Genomic DNA, 14162 nt, shown 5'->3' on the forward strand with positions numbered 1-14162 from the left:
ACTTGTGTGTGACCTTGGATAAGCCCTGTTCCTTCTGTGGATCTCAGTTTCCCCACTGGCAAAACAGGGTTAATGATACCATGTTATTTTCTTCAGAGAAATGCCTGGTGGTTGAGATGAGATAAGAAATGCTAAGGGGTTCTGTACTCCAAAAAGCAACGAAGAGATCGTTCACCATCACCATTGTCAAGGTCATGATCACCACCACCATTACCATCATCACTAAAGTTAATCCTGTGCTAATCCAAATTCCTCCTGAAGGAGTTTCTAATTCTCACCTAAGTGCATTAGGGCCTCCTTGTCCCATGGCCAAGTTGCTACTCCTGCCAATTCCTCCTCCGAGGAGTTTGCAAAGAAGATATTAAGGTGTGTTGATCCATCCAGTCTAAGAATGTTCTTCAGTTCATTAACATCCAAGTATGCTCTGTAACAGAAAAAGAACCTTGGCTGTCATCACCATCCAGAAATGTACTATTCAAATAACAGCTATCCCCCAAGTGATTAAGAGCTACTGTGTGCCACGCACTTTGCTAAACACTTTATACACATCACCTCAATGACTTCCCCCAAAAGTATATAAGGTAAGTGGAGATGATCCCATTTTACAGCTGAGAAAATCAAGTCCTTGTAAGTTGAAGAGACATAACAAGACTCCTCGGCTTATAAATAGCAGAGTTCAGTTCACAATCTACATTTACTTAAAGTCAACATCTTTGCCCTTAAGGACTCTGCTATCTTGCCTGATGATGAGGCTACATAATGAGGGTGCAAATCAAGAATGCCGACCATGGAAAAGACAACGTGTATTCTAGTCCTGGCTCCTTCTCTATTTCACTCATTCACTATGGGAGGCAAATACAGAGCTGCACTAGGGGCCTGCCCTGTGTCTCTGTACCAACCCTGCAGAGACGCATTATTGCTGTTTTCAAGATAAGGAACCTGTGGCCCACATGTGATTAAACAGGTTGCCCAAAATTGTAGAACAGGGTTTCAAGGCCAATTCTGTCTACCTTGGAAACCTACGCTCTTGTCACTGGGCATCATGCTGCCCCCACACCCAGGTGATTTGGCATTCTGTAAGCCTCTATTTATTTGCCTGTAAAATGAACCTAAAATCCCTTAGAGTGGGATGTTGTATTTGGAGTGGCTGCCACTCTAGACGGACAGATCAGAAAAGTGAACCGACTCCCCATTATCATCAGCAGCTCCTTAACAGATAGAATGAACGCGTGTTGGTGAGATGAAGAAATGGGTCTTTGAAAAGAGGCTGGGCACATCCTAGGCACTCAGTAAATAAGAACTCCTCCTCCACAGAGTATGGTTCCCCTACCAACACTGAAATGCTAAAGCTTTCCATCAGTCACAGGCATATTACTCAACGGATCATTTTCTAAATAACGGAAGCATTTGGCTCCCCTCTCGAGTGCCTCAGCCTCCGTTTTCTGTCTGCTGCCATGTACCCTTGTGAGCAGCTGAAGATCATTTCTTGAGTAAGGTTGGAAATGAATCCATGAATAAAGGCATGAAAACATATATAAACAAGCAAGTAGGCAGCTTGATGTAGCAGGTAAGATGACATCTATGAATAATGATATTTATGTTTGATGGGCCCTTCTATGTGGTCCAACTTTATGCAGATGATTTCCTTTAATCTTCCCAACAAGACTGAGGTAGGCCATATTATGAGGCTTATATTCCAGAGGAGGGAAAGGAGACTTAAGCTTCAGACCTCGCTTAGGTCACACAGCGAGTTGGAAGTGGTTTCCTTTTTCATAATGCTATCTGTCCATCTGTCCGTAGGGGGTTGACACAGCCCTGGCTGGTAGAACCCTCGTGATAGCTCCCTTCTCTTTCCTTCCTGGGGTCTTAGAAGGGCTCCTGTATGTGAAACATGAGTTCAAGGTCCCCAGCATGGCTTCCAATATGCTGCCTCCCTCTCCAGCCCCATTTCTCCCAGCTCCCTCTCCTGAGTTTCCCACTGTGGGCTGGGGGCGCCCACCATGATGCGCCATCCATGGTGTCTTCACTTGTGAGGTTCCTTCTGTTAGGGACTCTGCTTAGCATTTTGTCCTCTGATGAACAAATCCAAAGCCCACACTGGTACCGCTCCTCAAGGAAGGCTTCCCTGACTCCCATTTCTCGTCTACCTCCATTGCCATCTCTACACTCACCCACCTCCCGTAAGTAAACGTCCTCACACTGTTCCAAATCATCATGACACCTGTCTATGTCCACCACCATCCGTGGCTCCTTGGGGCAGGGAACATGCCTTATCCATTTCTGTTTACCCAGTTCTCAGCATAGGGCTTGCCTGGGGCTAGCACTCAGCAGACATTGAAGGTATTGAATTTATACTGGGAAAGAACCAAGCTAAAATATTGGGGTCCCAGTCTCCTTTGTATGAGGCCTCAGCTTCCTTGCTAATTCACTGGGATTGGCAGCAGCTACCTGGTGCTCCAAAGAGCATTCCTACGGGTCACGGGCCCACACCTCTGCTCCTACGGGAATAGATACATAGGAGACCCAGAGAGCCCTCCTCATCCCCTATAGCATCAAGAGCCTATAATTGATCATGTGACCATAATTTTTTCCTGGCTATTCAAAAAAAAAGGTGAACATGAGTGAGAGATATAGATAGGGCCAAGAGAGGTCAGAGCTATATCTGGGTTGAACTGAACAGTTTCAAGGATGACCACATGCTCAGATATTGACCCGCAATCTTGCTGCCTTGCTTTCTCTCCCTGGAAATCCTGACCTTCACCTTCTTAGCCTGGAAGCCGCACAAGGAGTTTTGGCCAGTCTACTCTGTGATCAGAGAAGGAAAGAGGAAAGAGAAAATCAACATTTATTAAGCGCTTGCTGTATGCCAGTCCCCATGCTAGCAAACACCTCCCATCTCTGCAGTATTTGAAGTCATGCAACATAGTGGGTAGGATGACTTGTTCTCAAGCCAGAGTCCTGGGTACGAATCCAGCTCCTCCACCAGATGTGTGGGTCGTCCTGGGCAATTTACCTCACTGCCGGACCCCGGTTTTTGTACACACAAAACGATCTATCTCATCGGGTTGCCCGGAGGATTTGGGACATAATAAAGGAAGTGTAAAGGACCTAGAACAACACCTGGCATGTAGAAAGGCTCAGTTAGTGTTTAGCTATTCCCATCATTCATCCCCATCTCGCAGATGAAGGAACAGGGTTCAGAGATCACATAAATAGTGACAAAGCCAAGCGCAAATCTCGATGTGTCCAATTCTTCCCACAGCCTCTCCCTCATTTCCAGGCTCACGCAGGGCCACGGTGCAAAGGGAAACAATGCGGGGGCGAGGGAAAACAAAGAGAAGCCGAGATTTTCTTGGATCAGCCCTTTCCACATTATTTATTTTTTTCTAATTGATTTGTCCATTTCCATCAAGCATTCTCTCAGGCAGAGGACACAGATGTTATTAGACAAAGTCACCTCTCTGCCCTGCTGCTCTAGGCTGAGAAAAGCTTCGTGAGAGGAAGAGGTGGCGTGAGGTGGGGCGGGGGAGACATTTTAATTGGTTGTTTATTCACTTGTAATTGCAGAAGCCAATCTTTTCAAGGGGTGGTACTCATCCTGGCCCAAGGCAGACATGTGGGATGTTGGAGCCTCTCCCTTGCTTGTATGTGGGTTTTTTTTTCACACTTTGAGAAGCCTCCATTTCCCCCAAGAGGAAGAATCCAGGGCAGCCATCCAGGTTTTTGGCCCCCTGGGCCTCTCTTCTCTCCCTCCCTTTTTTGGGGGGTGGGGGGGGACCCACCCAAAGGAAAACAGCTCTGTGGCTAAGAACTTTCCTTCTGTGGGCGGAGGTCTTCCCACCAATTCAGAGCCAAGCTGGGTGTCTCCTGCCTGCATCAAGGGAAAGTCTCCTCAGGGGCAGGACTCCATGTGGGTATTTTCTTCTCTTCCCCTGCCTCGAGAATGTTTAATCCCTCCTGTCAACGAAGGGTGGTGAAAGCACATAAGGTCAAAAAGAAAAGGGTCTGCTGGGGGGAGGGGGGTTGGGAGAAGGGGGGTAGGATTATGGACATTGGGGAGGGTATGTGCTTTGGGGTAAATTGGAAGGGGAGATGAACCATGAGAGACTATGGACTCTGAAAAACAATCTGAGGGGTTTGAAGTGGTGGGGGGGTGGGAGGTTGGGGTACCAGGTGGTGGGTATTATGGAGGGCACAGCTTGCATGGAGCACTGGGTGTGGTGAAAAAATAATGAATACTGTTTTTCTGAAAATAAATAAATTGGAAAAAAAAATCTTAAAAAAAAATAAATAAAAAAAATAAAAGAAACCTGCAAGGCCAAAAAAAAAAAAAAAAGAAAAGGGTCATTAGAGTCTAAGGAGACCGGTAAAGACGAAAGGAAAAAGACTTGCTCAGGGCCCCTTCGCTTTCCGTTTTGCCCCTGGAAGATTAGCCTCATGTGTATACTGCAGATTGGTCAAATCTATTAAAAAAAAAAATCATTACCCATGCTCTATGAAAATCAATACAAATCAAAATCTCAGTGTGTTATTAATTTAAGTCCCAGTACTACTCAGAGTTGGATGGAGAAACCACGTCCATGGGCAAGTCGCTTTACCTCTCTTGACAGAAAGACCAGCAGACCAGCAGGATTCAATGGGACAGCTCAGTACAGCCTGCGCACACCGTCCCCTCCAGGCCCTGGCCTCCTTTGTCCTCCTTCTGGGAAAAAACCTAAACTGTCTGCCTCTGGGTGGTTCTCGGGGACTCAGCTTCCCACGTATCATCCCCACCACCCAACCTTCTTCTCCCTCCAGCAAACAGCACCTCAAGTTCTGATGGTGTCCTCATCCCTGGAGCCTCTGGGTTCCCCAGATTATGCCCACTCCCTACACATGCCCATCAGTTTCTCTCCTCCGCCTCATGACTTTCCTTCCTGCATCTCTGCCTCTTAAAATGTTTTCATCCCTGCCAAGTCCAGTTCGCCTCTGCTCCTGACCACTCTCACCTGTAAAATGGGAGGATGACAGTCACCTCTCAGGGGGTCTAGAGGCCACCCAGAGACAGCCTCACTCAGTGCCTGATGGGTAGAAGGCACCCATTGATTAGCACAGGCTATTGTTGTCCCATGAGTTGTCACATGATCATTATTACACTGCTAGTTATTAGCAGGGCCAAGATCATCATCGCTTCTAGCTGACATCGACTTCTCTGTCCTCAGAGCCTCTCCCTTCTGACCCGACTGCTCATCACCCTGCTTTGTGTTATCTTCTCCATGAGCCCCTGTCTTCTCCATCAGACTATGAGCTTCAAGCAGGTGGGGACCAAGACTTCACATCTCTGTGCTCCCTAAAACTTGAGTGAGAGAGCGAGCGAGCGATCCAGAGATGGACCACCGGTTAGCAGTCATGGAGTACGACCCACTTAAACTGTGTAACTTCAAAACAAGATGAAGAAGTCCAGGCTCAGGGAAATGAAGTGACTTGCCCAAGGCATGAAAGGAGGGACACAGAAAGGCCTGACAGCAAACCTCCACTTACCAGCTGGTGTGTAGCAACGCTTTTGCACAAATCAGTCAAGTCGCCCCTTCATTCAGGTGGACACAGTTCCTGTGAAGGTATATGGCTCGAGAGTCAAGCCCGGGAGGGACCCCCCTCGGCTGAGCATCCCTGTGCAGAGCCTGTATTGCCTGAGTGTGTGGCCTCTCCCCCTACACTCTGCTGCCCAGTCGGCTGCTCAGAATCCCTAGCTGTTTAGCGAGTATGTGAATTAGACCCATGTTTTCCAGTATACGTGCTGCCGAAGTGAGCACAGATCTGTGTTTTCCAAATCACGGTCTACAGAGGGCTAAATCCACAAGAAGCAGATGCATGTTTAAAGGAAAAGAATTTTTGGATTCAAATGGGTTTAGGACACGCTCTGTTAAACAATGTTCAATACTTATGGTTTTTTAATTGCAAGCGTTATCAGAGCCTTGAACATGCAAAATGGGAGTAGAGCAGATAGGGCATGAGTGTTTCCAAACACACGTGACCATAATCCTCCCCACTCCTCCCGACCCTAATCTCTGGCTCTGCCAAAAATCAAATAACAGCACAACTAATAGAGTTTGGGCAATGTTGGGCTAAACTGTCAAACCCCTCCTAACTTAGACCCCCTCCCCAAGCTGCCTTTCAAGAGACGTGTCTCAGAGTCTCTTTGCTTCCTCCACAGCCCATGCCCCTGGGTCCTACCGTGAAGGTTGTGGGTCCCCTGGAATGTCAGTTGCAGGGAGGCCCAGCCCCAGAGTGCCAAGGCGCCCAGACTTTCCCCCTCTGCCAGAACAGCATTTCAAAGCCATGAGAGCAGCTCTGGAGGGAGATCAAAGCTCTCTCAACTCAACTGTCATTAGAATATTTTCTTTATGCATCTCACTCGCTGCTGAGTGCCAATAACATATTTCCTAAATGCACTGGCCTGAGATGGTACAACTCTGTAATAATCTCAATGAGGGGGCTGTCGGGGCCTGTTTTATTGAAAGGGAAGCAAAAGGGAACTACATTCAAAACTCCGAGCAACAACAGATCCCTTAACTGAGATTACGGAAGGCTCAAGTGTTTTTCCAGCTCTAGAAACAGAATACACGGGCTCTCCTGTTTTACAGACGGTTGGTCAGAGGTATGTCTCACAGCGCGTGCAGATCAAGACTGACCAGCGTTTGTCCCTACTCCCACTTAAAGCCAAATGACATGCCCACTGTCGAAGTGAGAGCCAAGAAGATTTTTGAGAAGTGTCCTGCCCAAGTTCCAGCCCCTGGGTTCTTGACAGGTGCAGGCATGGCGATGGTGCTGACCAGGTGCTGATGCCCTCCACCTGAGGAAGATTTGTTTGAGCTGAACCTGGCTGTGAGTGGGCCATCTCCAAGCCAGAGGCTGGTGAGGGTTCTTTCAGATTAAAGGAAAAGGCAGCAGAGTGCCATAGAAACATGAATGTCTTTTTTTAAAGGGGAAAGTACACACACACACACACACACACACACACACACACACACGTATATATATACATACATACACATACACGTACATACATACATACATATGACAGCCTAACATTTAAAGAGAGTGACCTAGAGCCGTATTCTACTTGTAATTCATATGGCAGACCGTCTTACATGGTAAGACTCTCTGCTACTTACTTTCATAATTAAATATCCTCGGGGACAGTTCTAGAAAGAATTGTTCTGGACTACAGTCTGCTCTTCGTTCAATGATGTAAAAGTGCGAGGCACAAGTACATCATGTTTACAGCACACGTTTTTGTATTTACCATTTTCCTCTAACATTACCACACCAAGAAATACTTCATTGTTGTAATCACTGTCTTTATTTTTTGCAAAAACCTCATCTTGAGAGAGATAGTCCAGGGTTCAAGTCCTATTTCTTCTGCCAAGAAATGTGTCTGTGACCTTAGGGAAGGGACTCAACCTCTCTGAACCTGTCTTCACCTGTAAAATGCAGATTATAAAATTCAACCCAGGCAGGAGAATATAAAAACGTAAGGAGGTAACATGTGAGAAAGCAACAAGTGAGCACAACCCACAGAAAGGGCCCAAGAAGCATGATTCTCTTTTTAGCTTGCTCATGAAACTGGCCTTCGCTCCCTTAGCTCCCAATGCCTTCTGTCTCTCTCCCATCAGGGGACCCTGCTCCCACCATTGGACCAGGGTGCTTCTCTCCTCCACAGGTGGTTGACCTGTTCCTATGACTCACACGGCAAGTCGTGTAGCACTGCCCATTTCCAAATTCTGATTGCAGCCTGTCATTCCCCAGGAGGGTCTTGAGTCCCTGAACCACTACTCCAATTTCAGAACACACCAGACCATTTGAAAGTGATTATCAAATATAAAGATCAAAGCCACTCAAGGCAAGTCATTAAAGCAAGATAAACCTCAGAATGTTTATTGCATCCATATCCTTGTTGCAATTAACAAGCATTCCCCAAGCTGTGGCCAGTTCTGAACCCTGGATTCTGTGTCTTTATCCCAAGGGTCCTAATGATCTGGAGTTTATTCTCTTGCTTAGTTTCACTGTCAGAAATGTCTAAATCTGCCTCTCTTGTAAGAGGAGGCATGGAAAAAAAAAATAGAGTGCTTTGGAGAGTTTATTAAATTCTCAGAATCCTGAATGATTGGTTTCCAAAATAACAGCTCTTGCACAGAAGTCTGACACACAGTCTAAGAAAAATGTAACAGCACCAATGAAAGAGCAATTGAAAAATCGATCATTCTTTCATTCATTTATTGAATAAGTCACTCGTTCAATCCCTCCCCTCCTCCTCCCTCCCTCCCTGCTTGCCTTCGTTTTCCTTTCTTCTCTCCCCTCTGCAAATCATTCATTCAGTCGGCTCCTCTTTTGTTCGCCAATCCTTACAGAGATTCTATTATAACCATGCCCTAAGCTAGCAACTGGGCACACAAATATGAAAGCGAAACAATTTTCGCTCTCAAAGGGTTAGCAGTTTGATGAAGGAAATGAGACAAATAATCAGACAATCACAACATAATATGATAATACAAATAAAGCCCACCATTTGGGGGAGTTCATGACACACTGGCACTGTTGAAGTACTTTTCAAAATGATCTCTTTGAAGCTTTATAAAAACCCTATGTGTCCAGGAGGAGTATCCCCAGTTGACAGGGGAAGAAACCAAGACCCAGTGAGGTGACGCCATTTTTTCCAAGGTCCCTCTACCTGGTTACGAGTGTGGGAGGTGAGATATGGCTGCTCATCTGTTGGTTACCGCAGACCATATCCCTATCATTAATGTCTTACCTTCTCTTATGATGTGTGTTATCACAGAGGAGGAGCTGAATGGGAGAGAAGAAAAGAACAATGACACTTACCCAGCTGAAGGTGGCTAAGACATCGCTGGGCTTTTTAGATGAAGAAAAAACCTTGGCTGGGCATCAGACCAAGTGTAGGAGACAGGGTCAAGGGCAGAGGCTCCAGAAAGCTAGGAAGCCTGAAAGAGCAGGGAAAGGTTGGAACCTTGCAAGGTGGCTGGGGCCCTCGCAAAGCTGGGAACATGGGAGCAACTCCACAGGGCAGGTCTGGAGGGCTCAGCAATGGCCACATCAGACAGGTCTTATATACCAGGTTATAGAGGATGGATAGTGTCCTGAAGGCTCCGAGCAGACCCTTTCTTTCCTTTCTGGAGGAATGTGGAAGATGGACCAAGGGAGGGATGGCAATAAAGGCCCTGGTGGTGCCTTACAAAAAAGCAGATGGGTCTGAGACTATCGAAGAAAGACAGGTACGCATACGTGCTTGCTGGATGGGGGCAGAGGAAAAGGAGGTGAAATGATGGGTATGGATGGATTCTCATTTGGGCCACTGGAGCATTTCTCATTTATCAGGTTCAGATTCTATACATCGAAGTCCCTCATATTGCTGCCTGAATCTCTAGGCCCAGCAGGAGACTTGGCTCGCTGGGGTTGTGCCCTCTGCTGAGTCACGTGCAAGGTCAGCTCTCAGGAAAGTCACTGGTCTGCAGCATTCTGCGGAATAGGATCAGGATGAGACCTGGAGAGGAGAGGGATGGAGAATCCTGGGAGTTCAAATACAGGAGAAGGTGCTGACTCAGAAGTAAGTAGGCCAATGGAGAGGTTCTCAGAGCTCTGGATCATTTAAAAAAAATGAGGAGGAAGTAGCAACTAAAAGAGGGTGTGAAGATGAGCCCTCCCACCCCCCCCCAAAAAAAACCCCACACCATTTAAGATGGCCTTCACATAATAAAAGAAGTTGTCCTGGAGTGGAGTGGTCCTCCCAAGGAAAGAACAAGATAATGTCAGAAGAGAGGATGCCAGTGATCAATGAATACCTTTTCGCTAGGATCTACTCAGCTCCTATTTTTTCTCATTTTGCCTTTTTGAAAATGGCTTTCAGAGACTGCTGGGGCAGAAGGCAAAGAGTCAGAACACCTGGTTCCTGGCAAGCACCGCTCTACTCCGTTGGTTAGCATGACTCAGCCTAGAAGTGACTCTGACCCCTAATGAGTCAAGTGCCCATCCTCTGCGTCCCTCAGACCTTGGACTTCTCTATAAAGCATTTATCCAGCTAGCTACTTATCTACCTGCAGGAGATTCTGCAAGTGCAAGATCACACCTTTCTTGTGAAATATTCATTGCTGGAACTCCTGCACCTAGCACCATACCTGCCCATGTGTGTACACACGTGCGTGCACGTACACACACACACACACACACACACACAGAGGAAGGAACAGTCACCTCCCTAAGATCTTTTCTGGGGGTTCTCTCACCTCTGCTTTGATAGCGCCATATTCTCAGAGTTAACTTCTTTTCAGAAAGCCAAGAAGCATGAAGAACACCGGGATAAGCAAGGAAAATAAGAAAATACGACGGTGCGTTCAGAAGTATCAGAACAGTAACGTGACCATCCCACGTCAAACGGCTGTTTTCACAACACAAAGTGTGCCGTTCCCGAGCCCACAAGTGAGCTCTTCTCGCCACCTCCCTTTCTTCTTAGAGGACCGAAACCACAATTGATAAATCTGACCACATTCGGCAGAATACACAGCTCACCAGCAGCCCTACGGCTTGTCATCCCGTTGAAGCACAACAAAACAGAGCCAAGTCACCCCTTTTCCTAAGTTGTAACAGCGACCACGTCCTGGGTACAGGAGACACTTCAGCAGGCTGTGTAGTTTGGCTCTAATTCTGAGCCATGTAAACCACAGAACTTATGTGACGACTGACTGACTAATATTGTGTTTGGGAAGGACTGAGCAAGAATGACAACATCGTCACCGATGTGTGTCCGTAGGACAATTTCTAGATTTTAGCCTGAACTGTGGCCTCATACAAATTGCCTGATTGTAGGCAAAGAGCAGAATCATGTACAGACACAACTATATGGTCACTACAGTAGGTGGAGATCTCTCTGGATGACCTGAACAAGTCTAATAATGTCCCCAAATTTGGGTCCAGACCGGGGTTAAAAACTGAGAGCTTTCGAAGGGTCATGTGACAATCAAGGAGTTGAAGCATGCGGAAATAACGCTGAAGAGTGATGAGGTCGTCTGACAGGCTATGGAAAGTAGAATAAAATTCAAATGGATTTTTGGAAAGAGGATGCCACTCTCAGGGTTTAAGGGAAAATGAAATGGCAGACACACAGACTACCCAAGACAAGTTGCCACCATCAGGGGGTCACAGAGATCTGAGAGTCAGAAGCCAGAATCTTTCCAGTTGTCAGAGTAGAATTGTTCCTTCACGGCTACACTGAACACATCGGGCTCAATTGGTCAGAGGGGCTGGCAAATACTTTGAAGGCAGGGGGATGGTCTCTTATATCCCTGGATGTCCCCAGTGTCAACACACAGCCTTGCTCATACCTTCCCGGGATCAAGCTCCCTCCATCTGTATTCCAGCTGCAGTCCCCATAGGCTTGGAAACTGCGTTACAACATCTGATCTGAAAATGTATGAATAGTAACAGCTCTTAGAAATACCCTATGCAAATCCTCCCATTTTACGGATGAAGAATTTAAAATAAAAGAAGTGACTTGAACCATGCTGGCTACGAAGTTACTGGAAATAGCTAGTCACTTCCTTCCTCATGTTTTGCCAAGCCACGGGGCAAACTATGTTTTTCTACCATGAATCCTCCTGGGAAAGAGCTGTCTCCCTCTCAAGTCTCTCTACCACCCTCTGGAAGAGCCTGAGATTGTCCATGCTTGTGTGGAGCTCTGGTCACCCACCGTTGCCCTCTGTGGCCACACAAATAGTTTGGGAGTCGGGATTCAAGCTCAAGGCTGGGGGCTGTGCTGTTTGAACTCGAAAAAGGCTGGCATCACAAATGTTGGACCCCTGAAGTGGAGACCCTAATCTCCTCGCCCTCTGCCCTATACCATCAGATCACCCCTAACTGAGAACACGGAAAAGAGAAAGAACACGGAAAGAGAAAGAGAGGGAGACAAGAAGTCACAGCTCCAAAAACAAAACAAAACAAAACAAAGAAACCGGGGAGATAGGAGCCTGCTGGACTTGGGCAAAACGCACTGTCGTTCACACATGGGTTTTGTGCTTCCAGAAAGTGAAAGCAGGGGTGCCGAAGTCCCCTCACAGGGGACGGAGAATTGGGTAGCTGGGAGTCTGCAGGTACAAGCTGAGCCACAAACAATTTAGGGGAATGTGTTTCCCTAAAGCAAAACATGCCTGCGTCTGCCCATTCCACCCTCCCTCAAGCCCCCACTGCTTTGTTTCCCACCCTGGACGGGCGTCTGGCCGAGCTGAGGCTGTCATGAGTAGTCAGCGTCACCACTGGACGGTGGAAGGAACCGGAGGGTGCTGATGAGGTCAGACCGGGGTGGAAAAACCCCAACTGCCTTCCTCTGGGGCCGAGAGGGCACCAAGCACTCCCATCCACCCGTCCATCCGGAGAGCTGGAGATGGAAATGCACCTCCAGGAAAAAGGGTGAGACAGGGAGCACCTGCAAATTTCACCTACAAACTCTGAGACAGAGATCCTGCTGTGGTCAGAGTCACAGGCATGAGCAGGCGTCTCGTGCTGCCTCTTAACATGGCCCGGTGGGGTTCCGAGAGCCCCTGGGGTGCCCACCTGGCTTCCAGCTCCTTCCCTAGGATGTGTGAGAGCGACACAGCCAGCCCCATCCTGGGATCCTGGACACGCCTTGGCTTTATGCTGGGGATGCCTAAACTCACAGCAATGTGCTGCTTGTGACGATGAGTGTGGTATCATTTAGCATACGCAGGGCTTTCGGAGTAAGGACAATCTTTTTTTTTTTTTTTTTAAAGGTTTTATTTATTTATTTGACAGAGAGAGATCACAAGTAGACAGAGAGGCAGGCAGAGAGAGAGAGGGAAGCAGGCTCCCTGCCGAGCAGAGAGCGCGATGCGGGACTCGATCCCAGGACCCTGAGATCATGACCCGAGCTGAAGGCAGCGGCTTAACCCACTGAGCCACCCAGGTGCCCCAAGGACAATCTTTTAAAAATGGAACCTGCAGGAGCCAAAATGAAAGGGCTTTTGGTAGAAGAGCAGGACTAGCTTGTCTACAACCCCTGCTGCAGCCCGAAGGTTCCAGCGAGAGGGCTCAGGATCCAGAGGGGGCTGGGAATTAGGGAATATGTGTTAAGAGGTCAGAAGATTTCCCAGCGATGGAAAATCCCCAACCACCACTGTTATTTTGAGTGCTCACTCAATGGCTGGCGCTGGGGTAAAGGGCTGACCCCTGCATCATTTCACCGAATCCTCTGAGCCCCTCAACGCAGAAGCCTGCAATACCTTCATCCCTGACTTTATGAAGAAGCACCTGAGCCTCTGATAAAGTTAGAGACTTGCTCAAGGTCATGGACATGTTTAAATGGCTTGATTTCAAGTACACTTGGTCTCCAAAACTCACATTCTTATTTTTTTTTTTTTTTTTTGTGAGACTATCACTATCCTCCAAGGCTTCTCATGGGTCCCTGTTTTGAGCTCTGGACATGGCATGGAGAAACCACCAACAGCTCTCTTTGCCCCATTCCCCCCTCTATCTTGATCTCAAAGACCAAAGTCACCTGCGCAGAGTCACAGATGGGACCTCTGAGGAGAGGTGGACTTTGTTGAGATGAAAAGCATGCAGGTAATCCAGACGGAAGCAGAGAAAATGGGACCCCGCCACGCGTGGCCTGGAGAGAGGTATTTCTGCATCCACACGCAAGCGGGCGCATAGGCTGGGGACGGTCAAAAAATCTAGGACCCTCCATCAAATTGGCTCATCACCCTTGGTGACCAATGCCAACACCGCCTGGGATCATTGCAGGCGGAAATATGTCCTCGAACACAGTTCGGCATTTGGGTCATTTCAAAAATAAACTAATGTGCGAGCTCAATGGGTTGGATATGTTATATGGTCTTTATTTAAAAATACCAATTCTGTGGCCAGTCCTAAAAAAACAAAAAAGTCAGTATTTTAAGAATGAAAGTAATCTGTGTAAATGCCCTCAGTGTGTGTCCTGCTGTTCCATCCAGGCCCTTTTTTTTTTTTTTTTTAAATGAGCCTGCAGAAATTCAGTCTCCAGGAAACAATGCTGATTGAGAGGGGTCCCTGTGTGTACCCAAGAAGGGAGGGGACTCTGGACCCACTATGTGCCACACACTATGACCAGCGGCTTGATA

At 47.4% G+C, this 14162-nt stretch overlaps 1 protein-coding gene across 1 annotated transcript in view; it reads right to left on the minus strand.

Annotated features, from left to right (window-relative positions):
- Positions 1–14162, minus strand: part of PAPPA (pappalysin 1) — a 235416-nt gene that overhangs the window by 181273 nt on the left and 39981 nt on the right. The window contains exon 3 of the mRNA XM_044265042.1: positions 279–424. Coding sequence (XP_044120977.1) covers positions 279–424 — 146 coding nt within the window. The remainder of the gene's footprint in view (positions 1–278; positions 425–14162) is intronic.

Source organism: Neovison vison, chromosome 9, assembly GCF_020171115.1.
Source record: "Neovison vison isolate M4711 chromosome 9, ASM_NN_V1, whole genome shotgun sequence".
In the NCBI taxonomy this organism is placed as follows: Eukaryota; Metazoa; Chordata; class Mammalia; order Carnivora; family Mustelidae; genus Neogale; species Neogale vison.